At 73.1% G+C, this 24,856-nt stretch overlaps 6 protein-coding genes across 6 annotated transcripts in view; 4 read left to right on the forward strand and 2 right to left on the reverse strand.

Annotated features, from left to right (window-relative positions):
• Window positions 1-2,495, forward strand: part of AURANDRAFT_64754 (hypothetical protein) — a gene marked incomplete at both ends in the record, with an annotated part of 5,351 nt that extends 2,856 nt beyond the window's left edge. Inside the window, 2 exons of the mRNA XM_009039381.1 lie at window positions 71-721; window positions 995-2,495. Of these exons, the coding sequence (XP_009037629.1) occupies window positions 71-721; window positions 995-2,495 (2,152 nt within the window). The remainder of the gene's footprint in view (window positions 1-70; window positions 722-994) is intronic.
• Window positions 2,496-2,991: 496 nt separating this feature from the next.
• AURANDRAFT_71782 (hypothetical protein) lies at window positions 2,992-6,216 on the forward strand (the record flags this gene model as incomplete). The annotated part of the gene is made up of 2 exons (XM_009039382.1): window positions 2,992-4,190; window positions 4,937-6,216. 2 exons carry the CDS (start codon window positions 2,992-2,994, stop codon window positions 6,123-6,125), a joined length of 2,388 nt encoding a protein of 795 aa, XP_009037630.1.
• A 983-nt stretch (window positions 6,217-7,199) lies between these two features.
• Window positions 7,200-20,165, forward strand: AURANDRAFT_64756 (hypothetical protein; the record flags this gene model as incomplete). Its single annotated transcript, XM_009039383.1, has 4 exons — window positions 7,200-8,755; window positions 8,935-17,418; window positions 18,557-19,153; window positions 19,220-20,165. 4 exons carry the CDS (start codon window positions 7,200-7,202, stop codon window positions 20,163-20,165), a joined length of 11,583 nt encoding a protein of 3,860 aa, XP_009037631.1.
• Window positions 20,166-20,303: 138 nt separating this feature from the next.
• Window positions 20,304-21,980, reverse strand: AURANDRAFT_27252 (hypothetical protein; the record flags this gene model as incomplete). The annotated part of the gene is made up of 1 exon (XM_009039456.1): window positions 20,304-21,980. One exon carries the CDS (start codon window positions 21,978-21,980, stop codon window positions 20,304-20,306), a length of 1,677 nt encoding a protein of 558 aa, XP_009037704.1.
• A 447-nt stretch (window positions 21,981-22,427) lies between these two features.
• AURANDRAFT_64757 (hypothetical protein) lies at window positions 22,428-24,201 on the forward strand (the record flags this gene model as incomplete). Its single annotated transcript, XM_009039384.1, has 3 exons — window positions 22,428-23,192; window positions 23,269-23,570; window positions 23,604-24,201. 3 exons carry the CDS (start codon window positions 22,428-22,430, stop codon window positions 24,199-24,201), a joined length of 1,665 nt encoding a protein of 554 aa, XP_009037632.1.
• A 282-nt stretch (window positions 24,202-24,483) lies between these two features.
• AURANDRAFT_27266 (hypothetical protein) lies at window positions 24,484-24,765 on the reverse strand (the record flags this gene model as incomplete). Its single annotated transcript, XM_009039455.1, has 1 exon — window positions 24,484-24,765. A coding segment is annotated over one exon (282 nt), but the record flags the coding sequence as incomplete, so codon positions are not given.
• Window positions 24,766-24,856: the final 91 nt, after the last annotated feature.

Below are 24,856 nucleotides of genomic sequence, written 5' to 3' on the forward strand. Positions count from 1 at the left end.
CCGCGGGCGCGCGCGTGCACAACGGCACGTGCGTCTTCAACCGGGGCGTCGTCCTCTTCGACCCGAGGAGGTGGCGCGAGCTCGGGCTCACGCGGACCATCGAGGAGCTCGTGTCGGCCTACGTCAAGTCGCACGCGCGGCTCTGGCGCGGCGGCGTCTCGCAGCCGCCGTTCCTGCTGGCGCTCGGCGGGCGCTACGCGAAGCTGCCCCTCGAGTGGAACGTCCGCGGCCTCGGCCGCGTCGACATGTCCTACGTCGAGTACGAGGCGAACGCGCGGGGGTCGGCGGCCCAGGGCGACGCGCTCGCGCGCCACGTCTATCGGGTCGGCGTCTTCAAGAAGAAGTTCCACCCCTTCGTCGCGCCCCTCGCGGCCGCGGCCAAGGTCCTCCACTTCACGGGCGAGCTCAAGCCCTGGCGCATCGGCGCGGACGCGGCCCGGGACTGGCGGTCCCGCGGCGTCGCCATGACGCCGAGCGGCCACGTCTCCGGCGACTGCCGCCTCGACCCCAACGCCGCGCGCATGAAGCGCGAGCTCTTCGTCTGCCCCCACGCGCGCGGCTGCGGCGACGCCTACTTCGCCAACTACACGTCGACGACGGAGATCTTCTCCTCGGGCTGCTTCGCGCGCTTCTCCCTCTGCTCGTCGCATACGGCGCCCGGCGGCGCGGAGGCCTGCGCGGCCGTCTGGCTCTCCTACGTCGCGCCCGAGGCGCGGACCGCGTGGGCGGCCATGGAGCGGGACCTCGACGGCGGCGGCGGCGCCGCGCGCTAACATCTCCCGCGACGCGGCAGGGGGGCTTCAGATTCCGAACCTTGTATGTCGATAGGGGTTGCAACATCGTCGTGTGTTTCCAGTTATGTTCGCACGCGTCGCTGCGCATGCCATCGCTGCCCATCGGCTCGAGCAGCATCGTGAAGGCAACCTTTGGCAACCGAGCCGCTTGCTTGCTCTCCGCGTGGCGCGATGATGCCTCGCGAGTCGGGCCGCTTGAGGCGGCGCCTCGCCATTGTAACCGCGCTGCTGGTCGGCTCGGCCTCCGGCGCGTCGCTGACGTCGCTGTCCGCGCGCGACGCGGACAAAATGAAGAGCGTGCTCTACGGCGGCGCCTGCTGGGTCGTCGCCTGCACGGACGCCGACGACAAGGGCACGGGCCAGTCCCTGCTGGAGCGGGCCATGGACGACGCCGACGCGGCCAAGGCCTGCAGCGGCGCGACGCTCAAGTGCGACGCGAAGCTGCCGAGCGGCAAGTCGACGCGCGCGCGCCTCGGCATCGCGAAGCCGCCCGAGGGGTACCCGCTGCTCTTCGTCGCCGCCAACGGCGAGGCGCGCGCCGTCGCCGTCGAGGAGTACGCCGTCGTCGACGGCCAGACGGCGACGCCCGACCACCGGCGGCTGGCGAAGCACGTCGCGGACGCGGGCGCGCCGCCGCGGCCGACGACGCTCGCCGCGGCCGCGGATTTCAAAGCCAAGTGCGCCGAGAAGCGCCACTGCCTCGCCGTCTTCGTCAACGGGTCCCGCAGCGACGCCGCGGCCCTGCGGGGCTTCAAGCAGGCCGCGGCGAAGCTCGCGCGGACCCGGCGCACGCTCCGCGTCGTCGTCGCGGACGCGAAAACGCTCGGGTCGTTCTCGCTCGCCAAGGCGCTCCCCGGCGGCGCGGCGACGGCGCTCTACCTGCGGCGCCTCAACGCCAACGAGAAGGCGGCCCTGGCCGCCGCCGCGGCCAAGCTGCCCGCGGCCAAGCGGGACGACGCGGCCTTCGACGCGTCCGCGTGCGGCGCCGGCGACGTCCTCGCGAAGAGCGCCGACGACGCGGACCGCAACTTCGAGGCGAAGCGCCTGGCGCCGCGCGACTGGGCCGGCGCCGGCGACGCGGCGGAGACGCTCGTCTTCCGGAGCTCCGGCGTCTACCTCTCCTACGGCGCCGCGGCGCTCGCGCTCGCGGAGCACGCGCTCTTCGGCGCCGCGCCGACGGCGCGATCCCTGAGGGCGCTCGCGGCGAAGCGCCCCCTCGCCGCGTCGTCCAAGCCGCCGCTCCTCGGCGCCAAGGCCTTCCGCGGCGGCGACTTCGGCGCCGAGGCCGTCGGCGCGTGGGTCGACGGCATGACCGCGGCCGCGGCCGACGACCTCGCGTTCCTCCGGCTCGGCCTCACGGGCCTGCCCAAGGCGCCCAAGTTCTCCAAGGCGGGCGCGCCGAGCCCGCGGCCGACGCGGCGCCCGAGCCCCCGGCCGACGCCGCGGCCCGCGAGGACGCCGACGAAGCCGCCGACGAAGGCCGCCAAGGCCCAGGCCGCCAGGGACAAAGCCGAGGCCCGCGCCGAGCGCGAGCGCGAGGCCCGCGCGAAGATGGAGGCCGACGCCGAGGAGCACATCCCCCAGACCGTCGACATCTCCGACGACGGCGACGCGTCCTGGCACGTCGACGACGGCGACGGCGACGACGAGGACGACGACGACGAGGACGACGACGAGGACGAGGACTACGAGATGATCTAAGAATTGGGATAACTTGTAAGGGATGTTGGACTCGCTATTGAAGGGATGCGCGCCCGACTGGCGTCCGTCCGGGCCGGGGAGCTCGAGCTCGAGGGGAACGGGAGCGAGCCATACGCCGATGATGAAGTCAACGCACTAGAGGGCAATGATGAATCTCAAGAATCCATTTGACTTCAGTAACGAGCCGAATCTTTCTCTTTCGGTGGGCTGGCATGCCCCGACCGATGGGAGCTGCCTCCCGCCTTGACGGATGACGGGGCGCCGTTTGCCGCTCCTCGCGGCCTTGGCCGTCTCCGGCGTGAGCGCTCAATGCATCAGCGTCGCCTGGTATCAGCTCTTCGGGCGCTAAGCCGGCGCAACTTCCGGCGCAGGCCTCGGCGCGACGCAGCTTGTAGTTGACGTTGTACCGACATTGAAATGGCCGACCGGTTATGATCCACAGGATTTGCGAGGATTCGAGCGCGCGACGACCCGCAAAATCATGATCCGTGCAGCGATGCTCACCCTGCTCCCGCTCTTGGCCTCGAGCTTCGCGCCGCCGCCGCGCGTCCGCGTCGTGCGCGTCGCGCCGCGGCGCGCCAGCGACCTTTTGCTCATCGGCGACGTCGGCGGCACGAACTCGCGCCTGCAGCTGCACGAGATGGCGCGGTCCGAGGTCGCGGAATGCGCGTTCGACGGCACGGGCTGCGCGGCGGCGGCGGCGTCGGGGAAACTCGTGAGCGAGCGGCGCTACGAGAACGCGCGCTTCGCGTCCTTCGACGCCGTCGTCGCCCAGTTCTTCCGCGACGAGGCGCTCGCGGACGCCCACCTCGCCGTCGTCTGCCTCGCCGTCGCCGGCGTCGTGAAGAACAACGCGTGCCAGCTCACGAACCGCGACGCGCTCTGGCGCATCGACGGCGCGGCGCTCGACGCGGCGCTCCCCAAGGGCGCCGCCAAGGTCGTGCTCGTCAACGACTTCCTCGGCGCGGGCTACGGCCTGCTGAGCCTCGACCCCCGGGACAGTGTCGACCTCGCCCCCGGAGACGCGGACGGCGACGGGCCCATGGCGTGCCTCGGCGCGGGCACGGGCCTCGGCGAGGTCTACCTGACGCCGAACCTCGGCGCCGAGGGCCTGGGCTACACGGCGTGGCCGACGGAGGGCGGCCACGTCGACCTCGCGCCGCGCGACGACGAGGAGGCGGATCTGCTCGCCTGGCTCAAGGCGCGCGTCACGGGCGGCGGCCGCGTGAGCGTCGAGCGCGTCTGCTCCGGGCCGGGCGTCGCGCACGTCTACGCGTTCCTCGCCGAGCGGCGCGCCGCGGACCCCGGCGTCGCCGCGGAGGTCGCGGAGGCCGACGCCGTCGGCCAGGGCGCGCGCGTCATCGGCGCGGCCGCGGCGGAGGGCCGCTGCGACGTCTGCGCGCGGGCCATGGACATCTTCGCGAGCCTTTTGGGCAACGAGGCGGGCAACGCGGCGCTCAAGTGGAACCCGACGTCGGGCCTCTTCCTCGCCGGCGGCGTCTGCGTCGACGAGAACAACCGGCGGCTCTTCCGCGACGACGGCCCGTTCATGGCCGCCTACCGGGACCGCGGCCGCGTGTCGCCGTTCCTCGACGACATCCCCGTGCGGCTCGTCACGGAGAAGGACCTCGGCCTCCGCGGCGCGAAGCTCCTCGCGACGAGCATCCTCGCGAGCGCCAACCGCAAGGCCCCGTCGTAAAAACCACATCACATAAAGCACAGCGCGACGCGCGCGGGGAGGGGCGGCGTCACTTCGCCTCCTTGCAGTCGTCGTCGTCGAAGTCGCCGCCCTTCTTCTCGTCCGGCGGGTCGTACGCGTCGAAGCCGAACTTCTTGCTGCTGTTTTGCCTCAGCGAGAAGCCCATGCCGCGTTTCGCCGCGGCCTCCATGAGCTGCGCCCGCGAGATGTAGCCCGGCGTCTGCGCCGACATGGACTCGAAGTCGTTGCTGTCGTAGTGCTTCCCCGCGACGCGCTTCACCTGCGGGGGATGCGGGTTTCGAGCGCACCGGGCAGCGTTCCATTCTTTTCGAGCCGGTCGAGGGGCAGCCCCCGGGGGCCGTCGGCACCGCAGCGCGGCACCAATTTCGCCAGCGCGGCGGCGTCAAGCGGCGCGGACGCGGCGCGCGCGCCGTCTCCTCGTCCAACTTCTCGGGGAGCATATTGCTATTCCCCATCACGGCGCTCCGGACGCGCCCGCAAACGTGCCGACGAAATTGTCGGAGCCGCGTGCTGATTGAGCTGCAACACCGAGTGCCTTGCCAACTCGCTGAACTGAGAATAGGAAGGCGAGATCGATTGGTGCTGCTCCGCCTGTTGCCCAGCGTGCTGCGCCAGCCGCCGACACACGCCAACCCCCCGTCCCCATGCTGCTCGCACGACTGGCGCGCGCCGCCGCGCCGCGCCTCGCGGCGCGCCGGGTGGCGCCGGTGCGCTCCCTCAGCGCGGCGCTCCCGCGCGCAACAACCTGGGCGGCGCGGCGGCCGGGCGCGCTGGCGCCGCGCGCCGTGGCGGCGCGGTGCTTCTCCGTCGAGGACGTGCCCGTGCCGTCCATGGGCGACTCCATCACCGAGGGCACGGTGGCGGAGTGGAGCGTGGAAGTCGGCGACACCGTCGCGGTCGACGACATCGTCGTCATGATCGAGACGGACAAGGTGTCCGTCGAGGTCCGCGCGCCCGTGAGCGGCGCGGTCACGGAGCTCCTCGCGGAGCTCGACGACGTCGTCGAGGTCGGCGCGCCGCTCTTCAAGATCGACACGAGCGTCGAGGTCGCGGCGGCCGCGCCGGCCGCGGCCGCGCCGGCGGCCGCGGCGCCCGCGGCGCCCGCGGCGGAGGCGCCCGCGGCGCCGGCGCCCGCGGCGGCCCCCGTGCCCGCGCCGACGCCGGCGCCGGCGATGCCGGAGCCGCCCAAGGCCGCGGGGAGCCGCGGCGAGACGCGCGTGAAGATGAACCGCATGCGGCAGCGCATCGCCGAGCGGCTCAAGGAGGCGCAGAACACGGCCGCGTGCCTCACGACGTTCCAGGAGTGCGACATGGGCGCCCTCATGGAGCTCCGCAAGGCCCACAAGGACGAGTTCGAGAAGGTCCACGGCGTCAAGCTCGGCTTCATGTCCGCGTTCGTCGCGGCTTCCACGAAAGCGTTGATCGAGATCCCCGCGGTCAACGCGTACATCGACGACGACGCCAAGGAGATCGTCTACCGCGACTACTGCGACGTGTCCGTGGCCGTGGCGTCGCCCAACGGCCTCGTCGTGCCCGTGCTGCGGAACACGGAGGCCATGTCGTTCGCGGACGTCGAGAAGACGATCGGCGCGTTCGGCGCGAAGGCGCGCGCGGGCGCGCTCGCGCTCGAGGACATGGCCGGCGGCACCTTCACCATCTCCAACGGCGGCGTCTTCGGCTCCCTCATGGGCACGCCCATCATCAACCCGCCCCAGTCCGCGATCCTCGGCATGCACGCGACGAAGATGCGCGCGGTCGTCGCCAAGGACGGGTCCGTCGTCGCGCGGCCGATGATGTACCTCGCCCTCACCTACGACCACCGCATGATCGACGGCCGCGAGGCCGTCACCTTCCTCAAGAGCGTCGCCAACAAGATCGAGGACCCCGCGCGGCTCCTCCTCGACATCTAGGGCGGGGGCTCCCCGCCATATGCCCCGCCGCCCCCCGCGCCCCGCCCAGCCTATAGAAGAATCACTGCGGAGGCGCGTAGAATTCAGCCTGAGAGCATCAAATGTTTCCCTTCAACGAGCGCATATTGCTAGCCCTGTTCCGATGAGTCACACTTTAGTCAGAAGCCGCCGGGGGGGCACCAGAACTCGACGACGAGGCCCGCGGCGTCGTCGGGGAAGCCGGGCTTGCACTTGGTCACGAGGCCGACGAGGACGCGCTTGTGCGCGCGCGCGTGCTCCCGCCAGCCGCCGCGGGCTTTGACCTGGTCGACGAGGCGGCGAGTGGATTCGCTCCGATTCCATTCGCTGTAAGAAAAACCGGCGGGCCAGTGATTCGGAATCACGGCACCAGCGCGGAGCAATAGTTTTGCTAGTTTCCAGTGGCCTAATCGGACGGCGGCCCAGATTGGCGTTTCACCATCATCGTTTGCATCGTTGACGCGTGCACCAGCTTGGATCAGGAGCTGGGCGCAGGCTATCTTCTTTTCCATCGGCCTCGCGGCCAGCGCCAACATGATCAATGGAGATGTAGAGTTTGTGTCTTTCGTGAACGTTGGCATCAGCGTCCGCGGCGAGCAAGAGCGCGATGCAGCGTGGGCAAACAGTATGTATTGCTGCCATGTGCAGCGGAGTCCACCCCGCGCTTCCATTGCCAGTACTTCTCAAATCCACATCAGCGCCGTGTTCGAGCAGGAGCGCCACCGCATCAGCTTCGCGACCGTCTGCCGCGAAATGCAAGGGTGTCATTCCATAATCTCCTGCCAAAGGGCTACGCGCGTTCACTTCCCGTCCCTCTGCGAGGAGCGCGCGCAGCCGCGCGCAATCGCCGTGAGAAGCCGCGACCCAAAAAATGCTCATCGTACTACGGCGTCGAGCCGGCCGTCGTGCGCCGCGGGGATCGTGGGTCTCATAAGCTCGGACAAAGAGCGCGCCCGAGTGAAAAAAAAGGCAGCTGCAACTTGGGCAGCTTGCTCCGCGGCGCTAAAACTCGAACCACACAGTTGTGTCGGCAGCCTGCCGATCGCGCCGGCGCCGATGGCGGAGTCGGCCGCGTCCATCGAGGGCCAGCTCTGGCTCGTCTTCACGTTCTACACGATCCGCGGCAACGCGTCGGACCCGGAGCGGCTCACGGCCGCGGCCCTGAGCCGCCTCTGCAAGGACTGCCAGATGTACAGCAAGGCCGTGCACGGCAACGCGATCAGCGAGCGCCAGGTCGAGGTGGCCTGCGCGGCGCTCCGGCGGCGCAGCGTCGACCGCGCGCGGCAGGGCGCCGTGAAGCAGGCGCTCGGCGACAGCGACGCGTTCGGCGCGGAGCGCGAGGTCTACCGGTCGCGCGGCGCGCGCGGCGGCAGCGGCCTGAGCCACGCCGAGGGCGCCTGGCGGGGCCTCACGTTTCGCGAGTTCCTCAACGCCCTCGTCCTCTTCGCCGAGCGCCTCTTCCCCGTCGAGGGCTCGGACCGCGACCGCGCGATGACCGAGCTCGCCGCGCTCGAGGAGCGGGGGAAGCCCCGGAGCGGGACCTACGTGGCCGCGTCCCAGCGGTCGCGGTCGCGGGAGGAGGCCTTCGAGCGCCTGCTCATGGAGTGCGTGCTGCCCCTCGCGAGCCGCCGCGTGCCCGCGGAGCTGGGCGGCGCGCTCGACGACGCGGACGTCCTCGAGATCCGCGACGCGTTCGAGGACGAGCTCTTCGAGCTCTTCGCCTTCTACGCGGCGCGGTCCCAGGCGAAGACCGAGGCCGTCGACGCCCAGTCCGCGCCGGACTGGTCCGAGTACACGCTCGGCAGCGACGAGCGCGCGGCGACGCGGACGCTGCACGGCGCGGGCGACCGCGCGCGCTACGAGCGCCTCAAGCGCCGCAGCGCCCACGTCGCGCTCCACTGGGAGGACTTTGGGCGCTTCGCGCGCGACTTCGGGCTCGCGGGCGGCTCGCTGCTCAGCGCCGTCGACGTCGCGGACGCGTACCTCGCGTGCGTGACGCTCGACGACGTCGACGGCGCGGCGTCGGCGTCCCAGTCCGCGCGCGCGTCCGTCGGCGACGCCGCGGGCTGCCGCAAGGGCTGGCGCCAGCGGCGCCTCCACTTCGACGGCTTCTGGGAGACGCTCGTGCGCTGCGCGCTCGTCTACGGCGCGGCCGCGCCGCCGGCGGTGCCCGTCGCGGAGAAGGTCAAGGCGCTGCTCCTCTTCCTCTACAAGAACCGCATCGGCCGCGAGGCCGACGGCGTCAAGCACGAGCGGGCCGACTCGTCCAAGTACCTCCGGAGCGACCTCATCATGCGCGCGGACAAGTTCACGAAGCGCTTCAAGCAGGTCTGGGCGCGCGACGGCTACCGCGCCTACGGCGAGGCCACCGACTCGCCGCGCGGCGACGCGCGCGCGGAGGCGCAGACCGTGCTCGAGACGCTCCTCACGTCGAAGCGCACGCCGGGCGACGGCGAAAACGAGGAGGACGAGGAGGAGAAGCCCGTGACGCTCCTCGTCGACGACGACGACCTCGGCGACGCCCGCTTCACCGTCGCCGACGTCGAGGAGCTCATCAAGCGCCGGCCCCTCATCGGCCGCATGCTCCAGCTCACCATCGAGGCGACGAAGTCGTGAGCCGTCCGAGCAAGGCCACCTTTGCGGTAAGGTGATGTCAATGAGCCCTCTCCGGAATCGCTTTCGCAGCACCGGCGTCTGTGGCAGAGGATTCTACCACTGCGGCCGCGCAGCTCCGTGCGGTGCTCGCGTTGCCGGACCGCGCGCGCGCAGGAATTGCGCGACTTTGAGAGAGCGCGTGGATCCCTCGGCGCCAGCGGCGGTCGGCGCACGTCCAGCCGGGCTTGGGCAACACCATGTCCGTGAAGACCGTGCTCTTCAACGCGCTCCAGGGCGTCATCGGCGACCTCATCGTGGGCTTCACGGCGGACAAGCTCAAGGTGGGCCTCTGGAGCGGGAAGATCGAGCTCGACAACCTCGAGGTCAACGTCGAGGCCGCGCGGAAGCTCGGGCTGCCGGTGCGGATCGTCTTCGGCAAGGTCGCGCGGCTCTCCGTGTCCATCCCCTGGACCGCGCTCGGGTCCCAGCCCGTGCGCATTTTCATCAGGGGCGTCAGCGTCCTCGCCGCGCCCGAGGCGTCGCCGGCGGACAGCGCGGATCTCGCGAAGGAGCTCGGCGACGCGCTCGCGGCGCGGCTCGAGGCCGCGGACGCGGCCTTCCTCGCGAAGCTCGACGCGGGCGACGACGGCGCCAAGGGCGGCAAGTACTACGAGAAATTCGTCGCGAAGATCGTGGACAATTTGGAGGTCTCCGTCGAGGACGCGCACGTCCGCCTCGAGGACGGCGGCGACTTCGCGTGCGGCTTCGTGCTCCGGTCCTTCGTCGCGCGCGCGGCCGACGCGTCCTGGGCCGCGGCCTTCGTCGAGCGCAGCGGCGACGCGCTCCTGCGGAATTTGGTGTCGCTGCAGGGCGTCGCGTGCTACTGGGACGACGCGAACGCAGGCGCGGGCGACGACCCGGAGGCGTTCCTGCAGGGCAAGATCCCGCGGGAGGGCTCCGGGGCGCCGGCGAATTGGGTCCTCGCACCCCTGGACGGCGCCCTGCGGCTCACGCGCAACGAGGCCTTCAAGGACGGGTTCCCGCAGTACGACGTCGGCCTCGAGGTCGGCGGAGACGCGGGCGCGGCGTTCACGCTCAAGGCCGCGAGCGCGAAGAAGCTGCTCGCCTTTTTCAAGCGGGCGGACCTGCTGGCGCGCCAGCGGCAGCTCGCGCACCTCCACCCCAAGGCCGTGCTCGGGGATCGCGCGCGGCCCGTCGCGCGGGGGGCGTGCGCGCGGGCCTGGTGGACCTACGCGCTGCGCCTCGCCTGCCCGCGCTACGCGGAGCGGGCGCGCCAGCGCGAGGCCCTCCGCCACTTCGGGGCGATCCGCGAGCGGGACCGCTACACGGCGCTCTTCGAGGCCGCGTCGGACGGCGAGGCCGCCGCCGATCGCGACGAGCGGCGCGCCGTCGAGCGGCAGGCGCCCTTCGAGGTGCTCTGCCTCTGGCGCCAGCGGTCGCTCCTCGCGCGGCGCCGCGAGCGCAAGCGCAGCGACGCCACGGAGCGGTCGAAGAAGTGGTGGCGCTGGGGGTCGCGGTCGACGTCGGACGTCGCGGACGACGACGACGACGTGCGCCACGAGGACCTCGAGGCGCTCTTCCACGTCGACGACGAGGCGGCGGCGGCGCCGCGGGGCTTCGAGATCCTGCGGCTGCGCGCGCTGACGGGCGCGCGCGTCGCGCTCGTGGGGCCCGCGGGCCCCGTCGGCGAGCTCGCCGTCGCCGCGGAGATCGCCGCGACGGCGACGGCGGACTTCGAGAGCCTCCACGTCGACGCGAAGCTCACGGAGTTCGGCTTCGCGGACCTGACGGGCGCGCTCGCGCGGAGCGGCGTGCCCGGCGGCTTCGTGGTCGCGCCGCGCGGCACGGCGTCGGACTGGCCCGTGAAGCTCGAGGTCGCGCGGACCAAGGCCGGCGAGCTCTCCCCCATCGTCGCGACCCTGGACTGCGACGCCTACGGCTTCGCCTACCACCGGCCCTGGATCGACGGCTTCCTCGAGGCCTTCGTGACGGACGTCTTCAAGGACGACGACCTCGCGACGGCCACGGCGGCGGCCAAGGACGCGCTGCTCGAGGCGGCGACGGAGGCGCTGGCGAAGCGCGACGTGTCGACGGCGGCGTCGCGCGCGGACGAGTTCGCCGGCGCGCCGAAGAGCTTCACCCTCAAGGCGAACGTCGGCGCGCCCGCGCTCGTCGTCCCCCGGAGCTGGGCCGAGGACCGGGGCCGCGTCGTCGTCGACATGGGCACGTGCGCCCTCGGCGGCGCCATGGCCGACGTGGGCCAGCGCTGGGATCTGGATCTGCGGAACGCGACGCTCCAGCTCTTCGCGTCCGCCGCCGGCGCCGGCCGCGACGTCGTCGCGCCGTTCGGGCTCAAGGCGGCCGTCGACGTCTTCGACGGCGCGCCCCTGGATATCGACCTCGCCCTCACGGGCGACCTCGCGCTGACGCTCGCGCCGGCGGACGCGACGGCGCTCCTCGAGGTCGCCGCGGCGCTCGGCGGCGCGGGCGGCGACGAGGTCGCCGAGGCCGAGGCCGCGCTGGAGCGGGACGTGCTCGACGTGCTGGAGACGCTCGAGGACGACATGGTCAAGCCGTCGGCGACGCGCCTCGCGACGCTGGACGTGCGCGCGGCCGTCGCGAACCTCGAGATCGTCGTGCTGACCGACGACGGCGACCGCGTCTACTGCCTCGCGGCGCGCGGCGTCGCCGCGTCGTTCCGCACCTTCGACGCCGGCGGCCTGGAGCTGGACGCGACGCTGCGCGAGCTGTCGCTGACGGAGGCGGCGTCGGGCGCCGTGCTGCTGGAGTCGTTCGGCGACGCGGCGTCCGAGGCCGCGGCGGCGGCCGCGGGCCGCGCGTTCAGGGCGCTGCCGACGGCGCGGTCCCAGAACCTGGACGTGCGCGACTCGCTCGTCGCCTTCTCGTTGCGCACCTTCGACGGCTTCGAGGACGGCTTCCAGTCGTTCCACACGGACTGCGAGGTCGCGTTCGCGTCCGTCAAGCTCGCGACGTCCGGCGAGAACTTGAGGCCCCTCAAGCCCTTCTGGGACGGCGTCCAGCGGGGCCTCGAGGCCTTTGGCGGGCCGGCGCCGCCGCCCGTCGAGGACAAGGCGGCGTCGCCGGCGGCGGCGGAGGAGCCGCGCGCGCTCCGCGTCGCGCTGCGCCTCGGCGAGGTCGCGATCGTGCTCACGGACGGGGGCGTCGACGTCGCGGCCGCGGCGGTGACGGGCGGCGCCGTCGTCTGGACGAGCGCGGGCGTCGTCGCCGACGCCGCCGTGCGCCTCGCGAACCTGCGATTGACGGACGCGCGGCCGTCGAGCGAGGGCCGCGCGTTCCGCGAGATGGTCGTGCCCTGGGCGTCCGGCGACGACGAGAGCGGACGAGCCCTCGACGCGCTGCTCGCCATGTCGTCGGGCGACGCCCTCGTGGAGCTGCCCGCCGACGACCTGCTGCTGGCCGTGGACTACCGCGACGAGGACGGCCACAAGAGCGTGTCCGCGTCCGCGCACCCCGTGACGGTCCAGCTCCACCGCGAGCCCATCGCCGCGGGCCTGAGCGCGGTGCTGGAGCTCAAGGACGCGCTGGTCTATGTGTTTGCGTCGGGCCGCGCCGACGAGGCGGCCGCGGCGCCCGCGGCCGCGGCTGTGGACGACGCCGCGGAGTCGGAGCTCGTCGTCCAGGTCGAGCTGCGGGCCGCCGAGGTTTTATTGCTCGAGGACGCGGGAGCGCAGACGACGCGGGCCCTCGCCATGCGCTTCGGCGCGGGCTACACCTACTCGAACCGGACGCGGGGCCGGCACGCGGAGGTCGTCACGTCCGCCGCGGTGCACCACCTCGCCGCGTCGCTCGCGGAGGACGGCCTCGGCGCGGCGCTCCACCGGCTCGTGGCGCCGACGACGGTGTCGTTCCGCCTGGAGAAGCAGTTCGACGGCGAGATCATGTACGACTCGAAGGTCGACGCGCACGTGAGCGACGTCGACGTCCGCGCGTCGTACCGCGATGTGATCTCCGTCTGCGCGGTGCTCCGCGGGGCGCTCAACGACGGCGGGCCGGCGGCAACGGCGGAGGAGGGCGTCGCGGAGACGACGGCGGCGGCGGCGGCGAAGCCCGCGGCGGGGCGCGTCGTCACCGCGCGCTACGAGGCGCACCTCGTCGGCTGCCGCGTCGTCCTCGTCGACGACTCGCGCGGGCCCGCGGTGCCTCTGTTGGACGCGACGCTGCGCCACGTCGACGCGTCGCTCCGGGGGCCGACGACGGCGCTCGAGGGCGGGGCGTCCCTGGAGCTCACGGCGAAATGCTTCAACCCCGACTGCCTGAGGTTCGAGCCGCTCCTCGAGACGTACGCGCTCCGGTGCCGCCTCGACGCGGCCCTGGACGACGCGACGGGCGGCCTCGACTCGCTGACCGTCGACCTGGCGTCCGACGACGTGTTAGACGCCACGCTGTCGACGTCCTTCGTCGCGCGGCTCCTGGAGCTCGAGACGCAGCTCGTCAAGACCGTCACGTCCAGGGCCGACGGCGGAGCGTCGCTGATCGCGCGGCGCGACGAGCCCGCGCTCCGCGTCCGCAACGAGACGTTGAAGGCCCTGGAGATCCGGCCGGCGACGGGCGCCTGGCGGCCCTTCCCGCCGCGGGGCGCCGTCGCCCTGGGCCGCGAGGGCGGCCGCGGCGACGCGGCGTCGATGGACCTGCCGGCGGCGGTCGACGTCCGCGGCGAGGGCCTGGACTTTTCGGGCCTCGTCGCGTCGGCGCCCTGCCACGTCGCCGTCGGCGGCGGCCTCATGTGGGTCGTCGCCTTCGACGAGCGGTCGGGCGTCGTCTCGGGCGTCCTGCGGAGCCGCGTCGTCGTCCGCAACTTCCTGCCCTGCGCGTTCGACGTCGCGCGGTCCGACGCGCCCCAGGCGCCCGCGGAGGCGCCGGGCGGCGGCGCGGAGACGCCGCTGCCCCTGCGCCTCGCGGAGGACGGCGCGGCGCTCTTCTTCCGGCGCGCGGACGACGGCTTCGAGTACGGCGGCGGCGAGCCGCTGCGCGCGTGGGGCGGCGGCGGCGGCCAGGGCGCGCGGAAGAAGCGCTTGGTGATCTCGAAGCGCCCGGGCGAGGCGGCCGTCGCCGTCGTCGGCGCGGCGAGCGGAAACGGCGAGGCCGTCGTGACGCTGCACCCGCCCGTGACCGTGGAGAACCGGCTGCCCTGCGGCGTCCTCGTGACGCTCCAGGTCGGGTCGCGCGGCGAGTCGCGCGTCCGCGTGGCCCCGGGCGGCCGGGGCGCCGTCGTGGACGTGGACGTGTCCGGCGGCGTCTGGGTGTCGCTCCGGGTGGGCGCGTTCAAGGGCCGCTGCGACGCGAAGATCGTGCCCAGGAACTGCCCGCGCCGGGCCGGCGACCGGCCGTCGGCGACGTCGCGCGGCGTCCACGACGTCCTGCTGGGCGACGACGGCGAGCGCCACGCGACGGTCGGCGTGCGCTGCGAGAAGCGGCACCGGGGTCTAGGCCTGGCAATCATCCTCGAGAGCCCGCTCTGGGCCGTGGACAAGACGGGGCTCGGGCTCGACCTCGCCGCGGCGCCCGGGCGGCCGCGGCCCGACGCGGCGTCGCTGCGGGGCCGCCTGCTCAAAAAAAAGTCCGTGCGGCGCGCGTCGGCCTTGGTGGCCGACGGCCGCCACTTCGTGGCCGTGCCCGAGGCGCTCGCGCCCTTCGTCGCGTCCGCGCGCGTCGCGTCGACCCGGAAGCACGAGATCCTCGAGCGGCCGCCGGCGGCGGCCTACGCGGACGAGACGCTCTACACGTTCCACGCGCTGCCGCCGCCGCTGGACGCCGCGCTCTACCTCCCGACGCAGCACGCGGAGCGGAACCCGACGCAGATGGCGGGCAACGCGGCGGAGAAGGTCTTCGGCGGCCTCGGCCGCGCGCTCAAGGGCCAGGGCTCCGTCGCCGCGCCGCCGGGGCGCTACCTGACGCTCGAGGCCGGGAGCCGGGGTTTAGACGTCTACGTGGCGCTGGACGCGCGCGCCGCGAAGCCGCCGCGGTGGCTCGTGGAGCGGTTCGCGCGCGCGACGGACGCGGGCGCGGTCGTCGTCGAGAAGCGGCGCCACGCGCTGTCGCTCGAGCAGGCGCCGGACCTGCGGTCCTTCGCCGTGTGGAAGCACTCCCTGGCGCCCGGCGACACCTGCGACCTGGGCTACAACGAGGAGAAGTCCATGTACCTCGTCTTCCTGGGCCGGCCCGCGTCGAAGCGGCGCGCGTCGGCGGTGTCGCCCGAGGACGCGGCCGCGGGGTCCTGGGCCTACGACGGCTGGCCGGGCTACGACTGGCTCGACCCCGACGTGTCGCACCAGGCCCTGCTCCACTCCTACGACGGCCACCTCGCCGCGGGCTCGGGCGGGGCCTGGAGCGCGCGCTACGTCGTCGGCGCGGCGCGCTTCCCCGTCGATTTGAGGGACGGCGCGCGGCGCTTCGAGCTCGAGGCGCGGCCCGTCACCCTCAAAGGCGTCTTCGGCGCGGGCGCGGGCCTCGCCGTGGAGCTCGCCCCGCGCTTCGCGCTCTGGAACGTCGACGACGAGGCGACGATCGTCGCGCGGCAGGCCGGCGGCTCCCGCGAGGGGTGGCTCGGCCTCGAGCGCCGCGGCGACCGCGCGAAGCCCTGGCACTGGCCCGACGCCGACCGGCCCAAGGTGTTGGAGTTTGGGGTGTTACAAGACGACGGCGACGTCTGCTGGAGCTGCGGGTCCTTGGCCATCGACAACCTGGGCGGCCACGCGTTACTCTTACGGGACCTCGCGACGGTCGCGCGCGTCGAGGTCCGCGTCAGCGAGTCGACGCACCGGCCGCCCTTCGAGGCCGTGACCGTGCGGGTCTGCGTGGATCGCCTGGGGCACCGGCCCCTGTTCCTCGCGAAGAACGACTCGAAGCATCGCCTCGCGCTCTACCACGGCGCCCGGCCGCTCGGCGACGTGCTCCCGGGGGCCGAGCGGCCCTTCGGCTGGGCCGACGCGGCGTCGAAGCGCGTCCTCACGGTCCAGTTCCCGGACCTGCCCGGCGCGCCGACGGGCGGCGACGTCGACGCCGACGCGGTCAACGCCGCGGGCCGCGAGGTGTTGAGAGGGGTCGTCGAGAGCTCCGCGACGGTCGCCGACGGGTCGCGCGTCGTCCGCTTCGGCGACGCGGGCGCCTTCTTCGACGAGCCGGAAAACCCGGAGCCGGAGGCGCAAGGCACGCAGACCTTCACGGCGACGCTCGGCGGCTGCGCGGTCCACGTCGTCCACGGCCGCGGCGCGGCGCGGTCCGAGCTCGCGTGCGCGCACCTGCGCGCCGTGCGCCTGAAGATGGCGCGGTCGGGCGACGCCGACGAGTTCGAGGCGCGCGTGAAGACGTTCCAGGTCGACAACCACTGCGCGGACGCGAGGTGGCCCGCGCTCGTGAACGGCACGCAGGAGGACCGCGTCGCGCGGCTCGCGCGGCAGACGAGCTCCCTCGTGGGCCTCGACGACGACGCGGCGACGCCGGACATGGTCGAGGTCGCGGCCGTGTACAACACGCACGCGGGGACGACGCCGACGCTCAAGTATCTGGCCGCGAGGGCGTTGCCCGTCGAGGTCTTCGGCGACGCGAACTCGCTGTCGAAATTAAAGCTGGCCGCGGACGCCGTGGGCGACGCGCTCCACGCGGACGCGCACGTCGACGACGACCCGGAGGCCTGGGCGCAGAACCTCGTGGACGCGGCGAAGGACCCGAAGGACGTCGCGGACGAGCGCGCCGTCGCGCTGCGGCCGCGCGGCGTCGTCGAGGCGCTCGTGCTGCACCCCGTGGCGCTGACCGTGAGCTTCGCGCCGCCGGCGCCGGGCGGGCCGGACGACGACGACGACGACGAGAACGCGTTCTCGACGCTCGCGGTCGTGTCGAACCTCGCGGAGTTGGACCGCGCGGAGGTGCGGCTCAAGTCGTTCGCCGTCGAGAACGCGGTCGAGGAGCCCCACGACCTCGCGCGGAAGATCGGGCGCCACTACGCGACGACGCTCGTCTTCCAGTTGCACAAGGTCGTCGGGTCGCTGGCGTCCCTGGGCCAGCCGGCGAACTTGGTGGGCACGATCGGCAACGGCGTGAAAGAATTCTTCTACGCGCCCGCGCGCGGCGTCGTCCAGTCGCCCAAGGCCTTCGCCCAGGGCGTCTACTCGGGCACGACGGGCCTCGCGGCGTCCGTCGTCGGCGGCGTCGGGTCGTCGGTGTCGGGCGTCTCGCAGGCCATCTCGCAGAACGTGTCGCTCCTGAGCGGCGACGCGGACTTCCTCCGCGAGCGCGAGGCGCGGCGGCGGAACCACCGGGACCAGGCGAGCGCCCACGCGGAGCAGTACGGCGCCGCCGGCGCGGCGGCGTCGGGCGTCTTCGGCGGCGCCGCGGCCATCGTCGGCGGCGTCGCGGACGGCGTCGGCGGCATCTTCACGAAGCCCGTCGAGGGCGCGCAGCGCGACGGCGCGCTGGGCTTCTTCAAGGGCGTCGCCAAGGGCATCGCCGGCGTCGCCGTCAAGCCCGTCGTCGGCGTCCTCGACGGCGCGTCCGTCATCCTCGACGGCGTCTCGCAGGGCGCCGTGGCCACGCCGCTCGCGCGCCACGTCGGCCCGCCGAAGAGCCTCGTGCGCCTCCCGAACTCGGAGCAGCTCGTCCTCGCGGGGAGCGCGGGGCTCGGGTAAGTTTAAGTTTTACGGCGCGCCTACTCCTTCTTGGCCTTTGGCGCGGGCGCGGGCGCGGGCGCGGGCGCCGTCGCGATCGCGAGGAGCGCGTAGGACGCGGCGGCGCTCGCGAGGAGCACGGCGCCCTGCGTCGCCGCGTCGCCGGCGAAGAGCTTGGCGGCGACCTCCGTGCCCAGCACGCCGCCCGCGGTGCCCGTCTTGTGGTAGCCGAGGCCGACGCAGTTGCCCGAGAAGAGGCCGAGCGAGCCGCAGACCTTGAGCAGCTGGCCGACGCGGCTCCCCGTCGCCGCGCGGTGCAGGGCGACGAGCACGGTCGCGTTCGCGGCGAAGAAGCAGCAGGACGCCGTCATGGCCGCCGTCGGCCGGTTCGCGGGATCCATCGCGACCCAGACGAGCGAGCACGAGCCGCCTAGACCGCAGCAGATGGCGCCGACGACCATGTAGCGCGTCGCCCGCGTCACCGCCGAGGCCATGTCGGCGAAGCAGAGGAAGAGCAGCACGCCCGCGAGCATGGCGAACTCCATGCCCGGCGCCTCGTACATGTGGCCCGTCGCCGCGAGGCACGCGCCGCCGAAGAGCACGTTGAGGCAGGCGGCGCCGACGAGGTAGCAGAAGTCGCAGCGCGCGAGGCGGTCCTTGTACGCGGCGAGCGTGAAGTGGCCGACGAAGAGGCACGCCGCGCCCAGGCCCTTGAGCACGCCGCCCCAGGGCGGCAGCGCGTGCTCGTAGCCCGCCTTGAACTCGTCGTAGGCCTCGAGCGACGACCCGAGGAGGCCCAGGTAGCAGGGCGGCGCGACGGACGCGAAGGTCGCCAGAGCCGGGGCTATGAGCACGAGCGAGGACATGCTTTGTGGCTCGTTTATGCGACGTGCGACGATGCGAGTGGTGACCAGAGCTGCCACACCGATCGCGTTGCCTGCAATCACTTCAAGTTCACGTCTGGTGCCGTCACGATTGGCCCGGGATTGCCTGGGGCTGGGCCATCATGGAGGCATCCGCCGACGCGGCTGCCTCCCTGCCGCCGCCGCCGCCGCCTGCGGCGACGCCCGAGGCGCGGTCGTCGGAGGAGGACTCCGTGCGCTTCAGCGAGATGCTGCGGCGCGGGCCCGACGAGGATTGTAAGATCGGCCCCAGGGCCGCGCCGCCGACGACCGCGGCGCCGACGCCGAGCCTCGCGGGGTCGCTCCTCTCCTGGGCGACGGCGCGGCGGCCCGCGAAGTCGGGCGCCGAGGCGCCGTTGACCGCCGCGTCGGCCGAGTCGCTGCGGCGCCGGTCGCGGCTGCCGCGGCAGGGCCGGCTCACGATCCACGACCTGCTCCGATCCGAGGTGCTCCTCCAGCACGACGACGGGAGCGCGGCGCCGGACGACGTCGACGCCGTCGCGGCCCAGTTCGCCGCCTTCGTGCGCGAGCGCTTCGCCTACGAGCTCGTCGAGTTCTACCTCCGCGTCGAGCGCTACCGCCGCTGCGGCGGCCGCGAGGCCGCGGCCGTCGCGGCGTCCATCGCGGCGACCTTCGTCGCCCGCGGCGCGCCGCGGGAGGTCAACGTCAGCGACGCGGCGCGCCACGCGGCGCTCCAGCGCGCCGCGGGCGGCGCCGCGCCCCAGCCGGACGCGTTCGACGCGCTCCAGGCCGAGGTCGTCCACATCCTGGCCGTCGACTTCCTGACGCCTTTTCTCAAGGAGACCTTGGACGCCCAGAAGCCGGCGAAGCGCGCCCGGCGCCGGGCGGCGTCCTGCGGCCGCGACGATTTTCCGAGAGATGTCGACCGGGGAAACGAAGACCAATCGTTCCCTAGGCGCCGCGACGTCGCCGCGAAACTTTTGGCCTACGTCGCGTCTCGCCACGTGCTCGCGGACCGGCCCGCGCCGTCGCCCGCGGCCGGCGACGGCCTCGCGGACGCGCCGCCGGCGCCGCGCGACGCGTGGTGGGTCGGCCCGCGGGCGCTGGGCGACGCGCTGCGGACGCGGGGCGCGCTGCTCAAGCGGTCGCGGCCCGGCGGCCTCCGGGGCGGCCGGCCGAGCTGGCGGCGGCGCTGGTTCGTTCTGGACGTCCGCGGTGGCGCGATCCGCTACTACGCCGACGCGGGCGAGCGCCGCGGGCGGCCGCCGCTGCGCTTCTCGCCGGCCGCGGCCGTCGGCGAGGCGCGCGCGCCGGGCGCGTCGCCCGACGAGCGGCGGCGGACGCTCGAGCTCCGGGGCCTCGTCGACGACGCGGGCGCGACGCGCGCCGTCGTGCTCCGCGCGCCGACGAGCCGCGAGGCCGACGAGTGGCGGCGGTCCCTGGCCTACGCGGCGCGGCTCGCGTCGCGGCGCGGCGCGCTCGGCGTCTCGGCCGAGTCCCTCGGCGCGTCCGACGACGAGTTCGAGGGCGCGCGGCGCCTCGCGCGGCCGCCGGGCCCGCGGCGGCCCGCGTCGCTCACGGTCGCGCGGAGCCAGCCCGTCGTGCGCATGCCCTGGCGGCCCGCGGCGCGCGGCGAGCCCGCGCGCGAGCCGCCGCCGACGCCGTCGAGCCCCGTCATCATCGACGCGCTCCGGCGCGTCGTCCGCGAGGGCGACGACGCCGTCGACGCGGACGCCGTCGACGAGGCCGTCGCGAGCCGCGACTCGCTGGCCCTCGGCGACAACATCGCCACGGCCCTCGCGGCCGGCGGCGACGACCGGGAGTCGCTCGGCCTCTCCGCGGCCCGCGAGGACCTCTGGGACCTCCTGCTCAAGTCGCGCGGGGGGACGCTGCCGGCCTAAGTCGCGGGCTGTTTTTTTCAAATTAACAAAGGCCCGGCGCGAGCGGTGGGGGGCGAGGGGCGGCGGCGGGGCCGCCCGTCGGCGAGGGGCGGGGGGCGGGGGGAGCGGGCGACGGCGGAGGGGGCGATGCGGGCGGCGCTATTCCTGGTCGACCTCCTCCATCTTCCTGTCGAACTGGCCGGCGAGGGATTTGGCGGATTTGAGCCAGAAGGCGATGATCAGGAAGAGGCTCCCCGCGAGGTACGGCGTGGACGCGGCGAGCGAGCCGAGGCTGAGGATCAGGCCCTGCTGGTAGAGGGCGCCGCCGGACTTGCCGAGGGGGTTGCCGATGACGTCGACGGCGGCCTTGCCCTTGGTCTTCTGCTCCGCGTCGAGCGGGATGTAGGCCATCTCCTTGCACGGGTCGAAGAGGCTGTACTTCGTCGACTTGGACGCGATGTTCTGCGCCGCGCCGACGAAGACGGCCATCATCAGGGGCGTCGTCCCCAGCTTCGCCGCGACGGGCTGCCAGAAGCCCGGGGCGAGCACGAGGGAGAAGAACGTGACGCCCGTCGCGAGCAAGGTCACGGGCGTGACGGCCGCCGCGATGCCCCAGCCGAAGCGCTTGAGCACCTGCTGGCCCACGAGCATCATGAAGAAGGTCACGACGCCCGTCGACGACGAGAAGCCGCCCATGAAGGCGCTGTAGGCCGCCGGGTCCGGGAACTGCTTCTTGAGGTTCGCCTTCCACGTGACCTCGACGATGTTGATCGCCATGCCGTAGCCGATGACCAGCGTCGCGAGGTCGCGGATGTACTTGGACTGGGCGAGGTACTTGGCGCTCTCGCCCATGGACATCTTCGTCTTGACCTTGGCCTTCTTGAGCGTCGACGGGTCGACGCACTCGGGGTCCGTGACGACCTTGCGCTGCATGTACTCGTACGCGCCGAGGAGCACGCCGCCGGACGCGCAGACGCCGCCCATGAGGAGCTGGAGCGACAAGCCCCAGGCGTCGGCGCCCGTCGCGCCCACGCGCAGCTTGGACACGAGGCGCACGAACTGGCCCGAGAAGACGAGGGCGATGTTCGCGAAGAGGCCGAACAGCGGGTAGTACTTCTTCGCCTCCTTGACGGAGACGACGGAGTTGGCGAAGCCCCAGAAGAGGAGGGACGCGACGACGGAGCCCCAGAGCTCGGCCATGAGGTAGAACATGGAGAAGGTCCAGTTGCGCAAGATCGCGATGGGCGCGGCGAACGACGCGGGCAGGAAGCCCTGCATGGCGTCGCAGAGGCCGTTGGGGTGCAGGACCCCGATGTTCGGGTAGAGGAGGAAGGCGAAGGACGCGAAGAAGGTGAGGAACGTGCCGATGACGCCCCGGAAGAGCTGCGGCTGCGAGAACCGGTTGCTCAGCGACGAGTAGAGGATCGTGAACGCGATCGCGCCGGGCAGGTTCACGTAGGTCTTGAGGAACGGGATGATCTCGGCGCCGGACTTGGGCGCCGTGACGACGAGCACGTCCTTCGTGTCGCGCAGGATCGTGTAGTTGAAGAGGATGCAGAAGAAGATGATCGCGAGCGGCACGACCTTCTTCACCTCGGGGCTCTTGAGCCCCTTGGCGAGCTTGGTCGTGCGCGGGAAGTTCTCCTTGAACCAGGCCCTCTTTTCGGCGTCGTCCGCGGTGGCGGCGACGCCGAGCTTCGTCTGCTGGCGCGCCGCGACGGGCGTGGAAGGCAGGGGCGACCGCAGGCCGCCGGCGCCGCGCGCGAGCGTCGACACCGCCGGGCTCTGGAACGCGTGCACGGAGGCGACCGAGGCGAGCAGAATTGCGAGCTTCATGGCCATCTTGGCGCGGTGTGCAGCGGCGGCGACGAGAGGAGTTCACGCAACGAGCGAGCTGTCTTCCGTATATGCAAGTTCTTGGGTGCAACATCAAGTCTAATATGTCGCCAACCTAACCCACGCACTTACGCGCAGCTGGTAATCATCGCCCCTTGAACCATGCGTTGTTCGCGGCGGGAGCTACGCGTACGCAGCTCTGTGCTTTTTTTTTGCAGCGATTTGACCTCAAAGAAGGTCGTGGACGACGATGCCAGAGACGCAGGGCTTTCTGTCGTTGTCGCAGGCCGTGTGCCGGAGTCGAGGCTACTCCGCAGTCGCCGTAGCGACGCATGCTACGGCATCCACGGCGCGGCTCGCACGCGCCGCGCGACGGGGCGGTCGTACCAACGTCAAACAACGATGAAGTCGTGATTTGCCGGAGAGCTCGAGCCGGCCTGGTCCAGCATGGCTCCAGGATCTGTCGCTGTCGCCTGCTTGCTGCTGCTCCATGGCGCGCTCGGCAATACCATCGCGTCGAAGCGCCGCCAGCTCAAGTTGCTCCGGCCGCAGAAAACGGTCCGCCGCGGCGGCTCGGACGGCCAGGCCGCGGAGCCGGGCGCGGCGGCCGCGGCGCCCGACGCGGCCGTGGACGCCGCAAGCGATGCGCCCGACGCGCAAACCGCGGCGAGCGCGACGCCGGTGGAGGCCGGCGCGGGCGGGACGCTGACGCAAGCCGCGGCGAGCGCGACGCCGGCGGAGACCGCGAGCGCGACGCCGGCGGAGACCGCGAGCGCGGCGCCGGCGGCGCCGCCGCAGGACTTCGACGCGGCCGCGGACGCCGCGCGGGCCGCGGCCGGGGCGGACGCCGCGGCGCTCGCGGCGGCGGCGGAGGCCGCCGCGAGCCTGCCGCCGGCGCGGCCGCACTCGGAGCACGACCACCTCTCGGCGCGCGAGCTCGCGGCGGTCATCGTCGCGGATTTGACGCCGCACGGCATGCTGCCCCTCGCCTGGGCCGCGGCGGCCGGCGGCGGCACGGGCTGGGTGCCCGCGGTCGCACTCCTCGCGACCTTCGGCGCAGCCTCGACGTACACGCTCTTCCTCGCGGCGCGCGTGTCCGAGGCCGCGGGCGGGTCGCCCGCGCCGGCGCTGTCCACGCTCTGGCGCCTCGCGCGGCTGCCCGGCGCGCGCTGCGTCGACGGCGGCGTCGCCGTGCTCTGCGGCGGCTGCTGCGTCTTCTACGCGGCATCGCGTCCCGCGTCCGAACGAGAGGGGCGAGCGCGACGCCCGACCCCCCTTCCGAACGCAGGCCTTCGCCGCGGACCTCTTCCACGCCCTGGCGGCGCGCGCGGGCTTCGCGGCGTCGCGCGCGGCGGTGCTCGCGGCGCTGCTCGTCGCGCCGCTGTCGCCGCTCTGCCTCGGCGACGACCTCAGCGTGCTCAAGTACTCGTCCTACGCGGGGCTCGCGGGCGTGGCCTACACGTCGGTCTTCCTCGCGCGCGCCGGCGCCGCGGCGGCGCTGCCCGTGCCCGCGCTCCGCGTCGGCGCCGGCACGGCCGTCCTCGCGAACACGCGCGGCGACGCCGCGTCCCCTTTTATACGACGCGCCGCGTTCGTGACCCCGAAACCCCCCCCCCCCCCCAGGCTCGTCGTCGCGTTCCTCTGCCACTACAACGCGCTCCAGTACTACCAGGAGCTCGAGCCGGCGGAGCGGTCGCCGCGGACCTACGCCAAGTCCGCGGGCGCGGGCGCGCTCGCGACGGCGGTCGTCTTCGGGTGCACGCTCTTCGGCGGCGTCGCGGCCTTCGGCGGCGCCGCGCTGCCGAACGTGCTCAACAACTTTGGGGACACGGGCGGCGCGGCGCTCGCGCGCCTGGGCACGGGCGTCGCGATCCTCTCCGGGTTCCCGCTCATGTTCGCGGGGCTCAAGGTCGCGCTCGACGGCGCGGCGCCCGCCTGGGTCGCGCGCCGCGACCGGCGCGCCGCGACGCACGTCGCGCTCCTCGCCGCCGTCGGCGCCGCGGCCGCGAAAGCGTCCGAGGACGACGTCGGCCTCATCATCGAGCTCCTCGGCTCGACGCTCGGCGTCGCCGCGGTCTACGTCGTCCCGGGCCTCGCCGCGGCGCGGTCCGCCGCGCTCCCGCCGGCCCACAAGGCCGCCGGCGGCGCCGTCGCCGCCGCGGGCTCGCTCCTCGCCGTCGGCGGCAGCCTCCTCACCTACAAGACCCACGCGAAGCACTGAGGCGCGGCCGCGAGCTAACACCGACTCGACCGTGGGATCATTCCGCGACTGAAACAAACGGAAGTCTCGTCTCGGAAGAATGGGGGTTCGTTCTGGTCTCCTTTGCGGCCGTGGACGCGTCGCCGCGGCTCCGACTGCCCCAAAAAACAACAGACGGAAGTCTCGGAAGAATGGGGGTTCGTTATGGTCTCGCGCGGCGGGCCGCGCCCCGGTCCCCGCCCGCGTCGTCGTCGGTCGCGGGCGCCCCCGCGCGCCGACGCGCGAGCGCGCCGCGGCCGCCGCTTAGGCGTTCGTGGAGCGCGCCTTCGCCTTGGGCGCCGCCTGCGTGCCCTCGCGGAAGCCGTTCTTGAATCGGCGCGGCAGCGACTTCATGTAGCGCATGCGGCCCGTGCCCTGGGTGCGGCGGCGGAGGCCCTTCTCGCTCCAGTTGAATCGGCGCATCTTCGCGCCGGGGTAGCCGCAGGACGAGCACACCTTCTTCTGGATGTGGAACGACACCTTGCCGCACCGCCGGCACGTCGTGTGCGTCTTGCTGTGGCGCTTGCCGAAAGACGACGTACCCTTCGTCTGCGAGGGGGGGGGTGGGTGAGTTTCTCCGTGCGTGTGGCGGCGGGGGAAGGTTGCGCGCGGGGTTTGGGGGCGGCCGGGGCGGCGC

This window comes from Aureococcus anophagefferens (assembly GCF_000186865.1).
Source record: "Aureococcus anophagefferens unplaced genomic scaffold AURANscaffold_11, whole genome shotgun sequence".
NCBI lineage: Eukaryota > Pelagophyceae > Pelagomonadales > Pelagomonadaceae > Aureococcus > Aureococcus anophagefferens.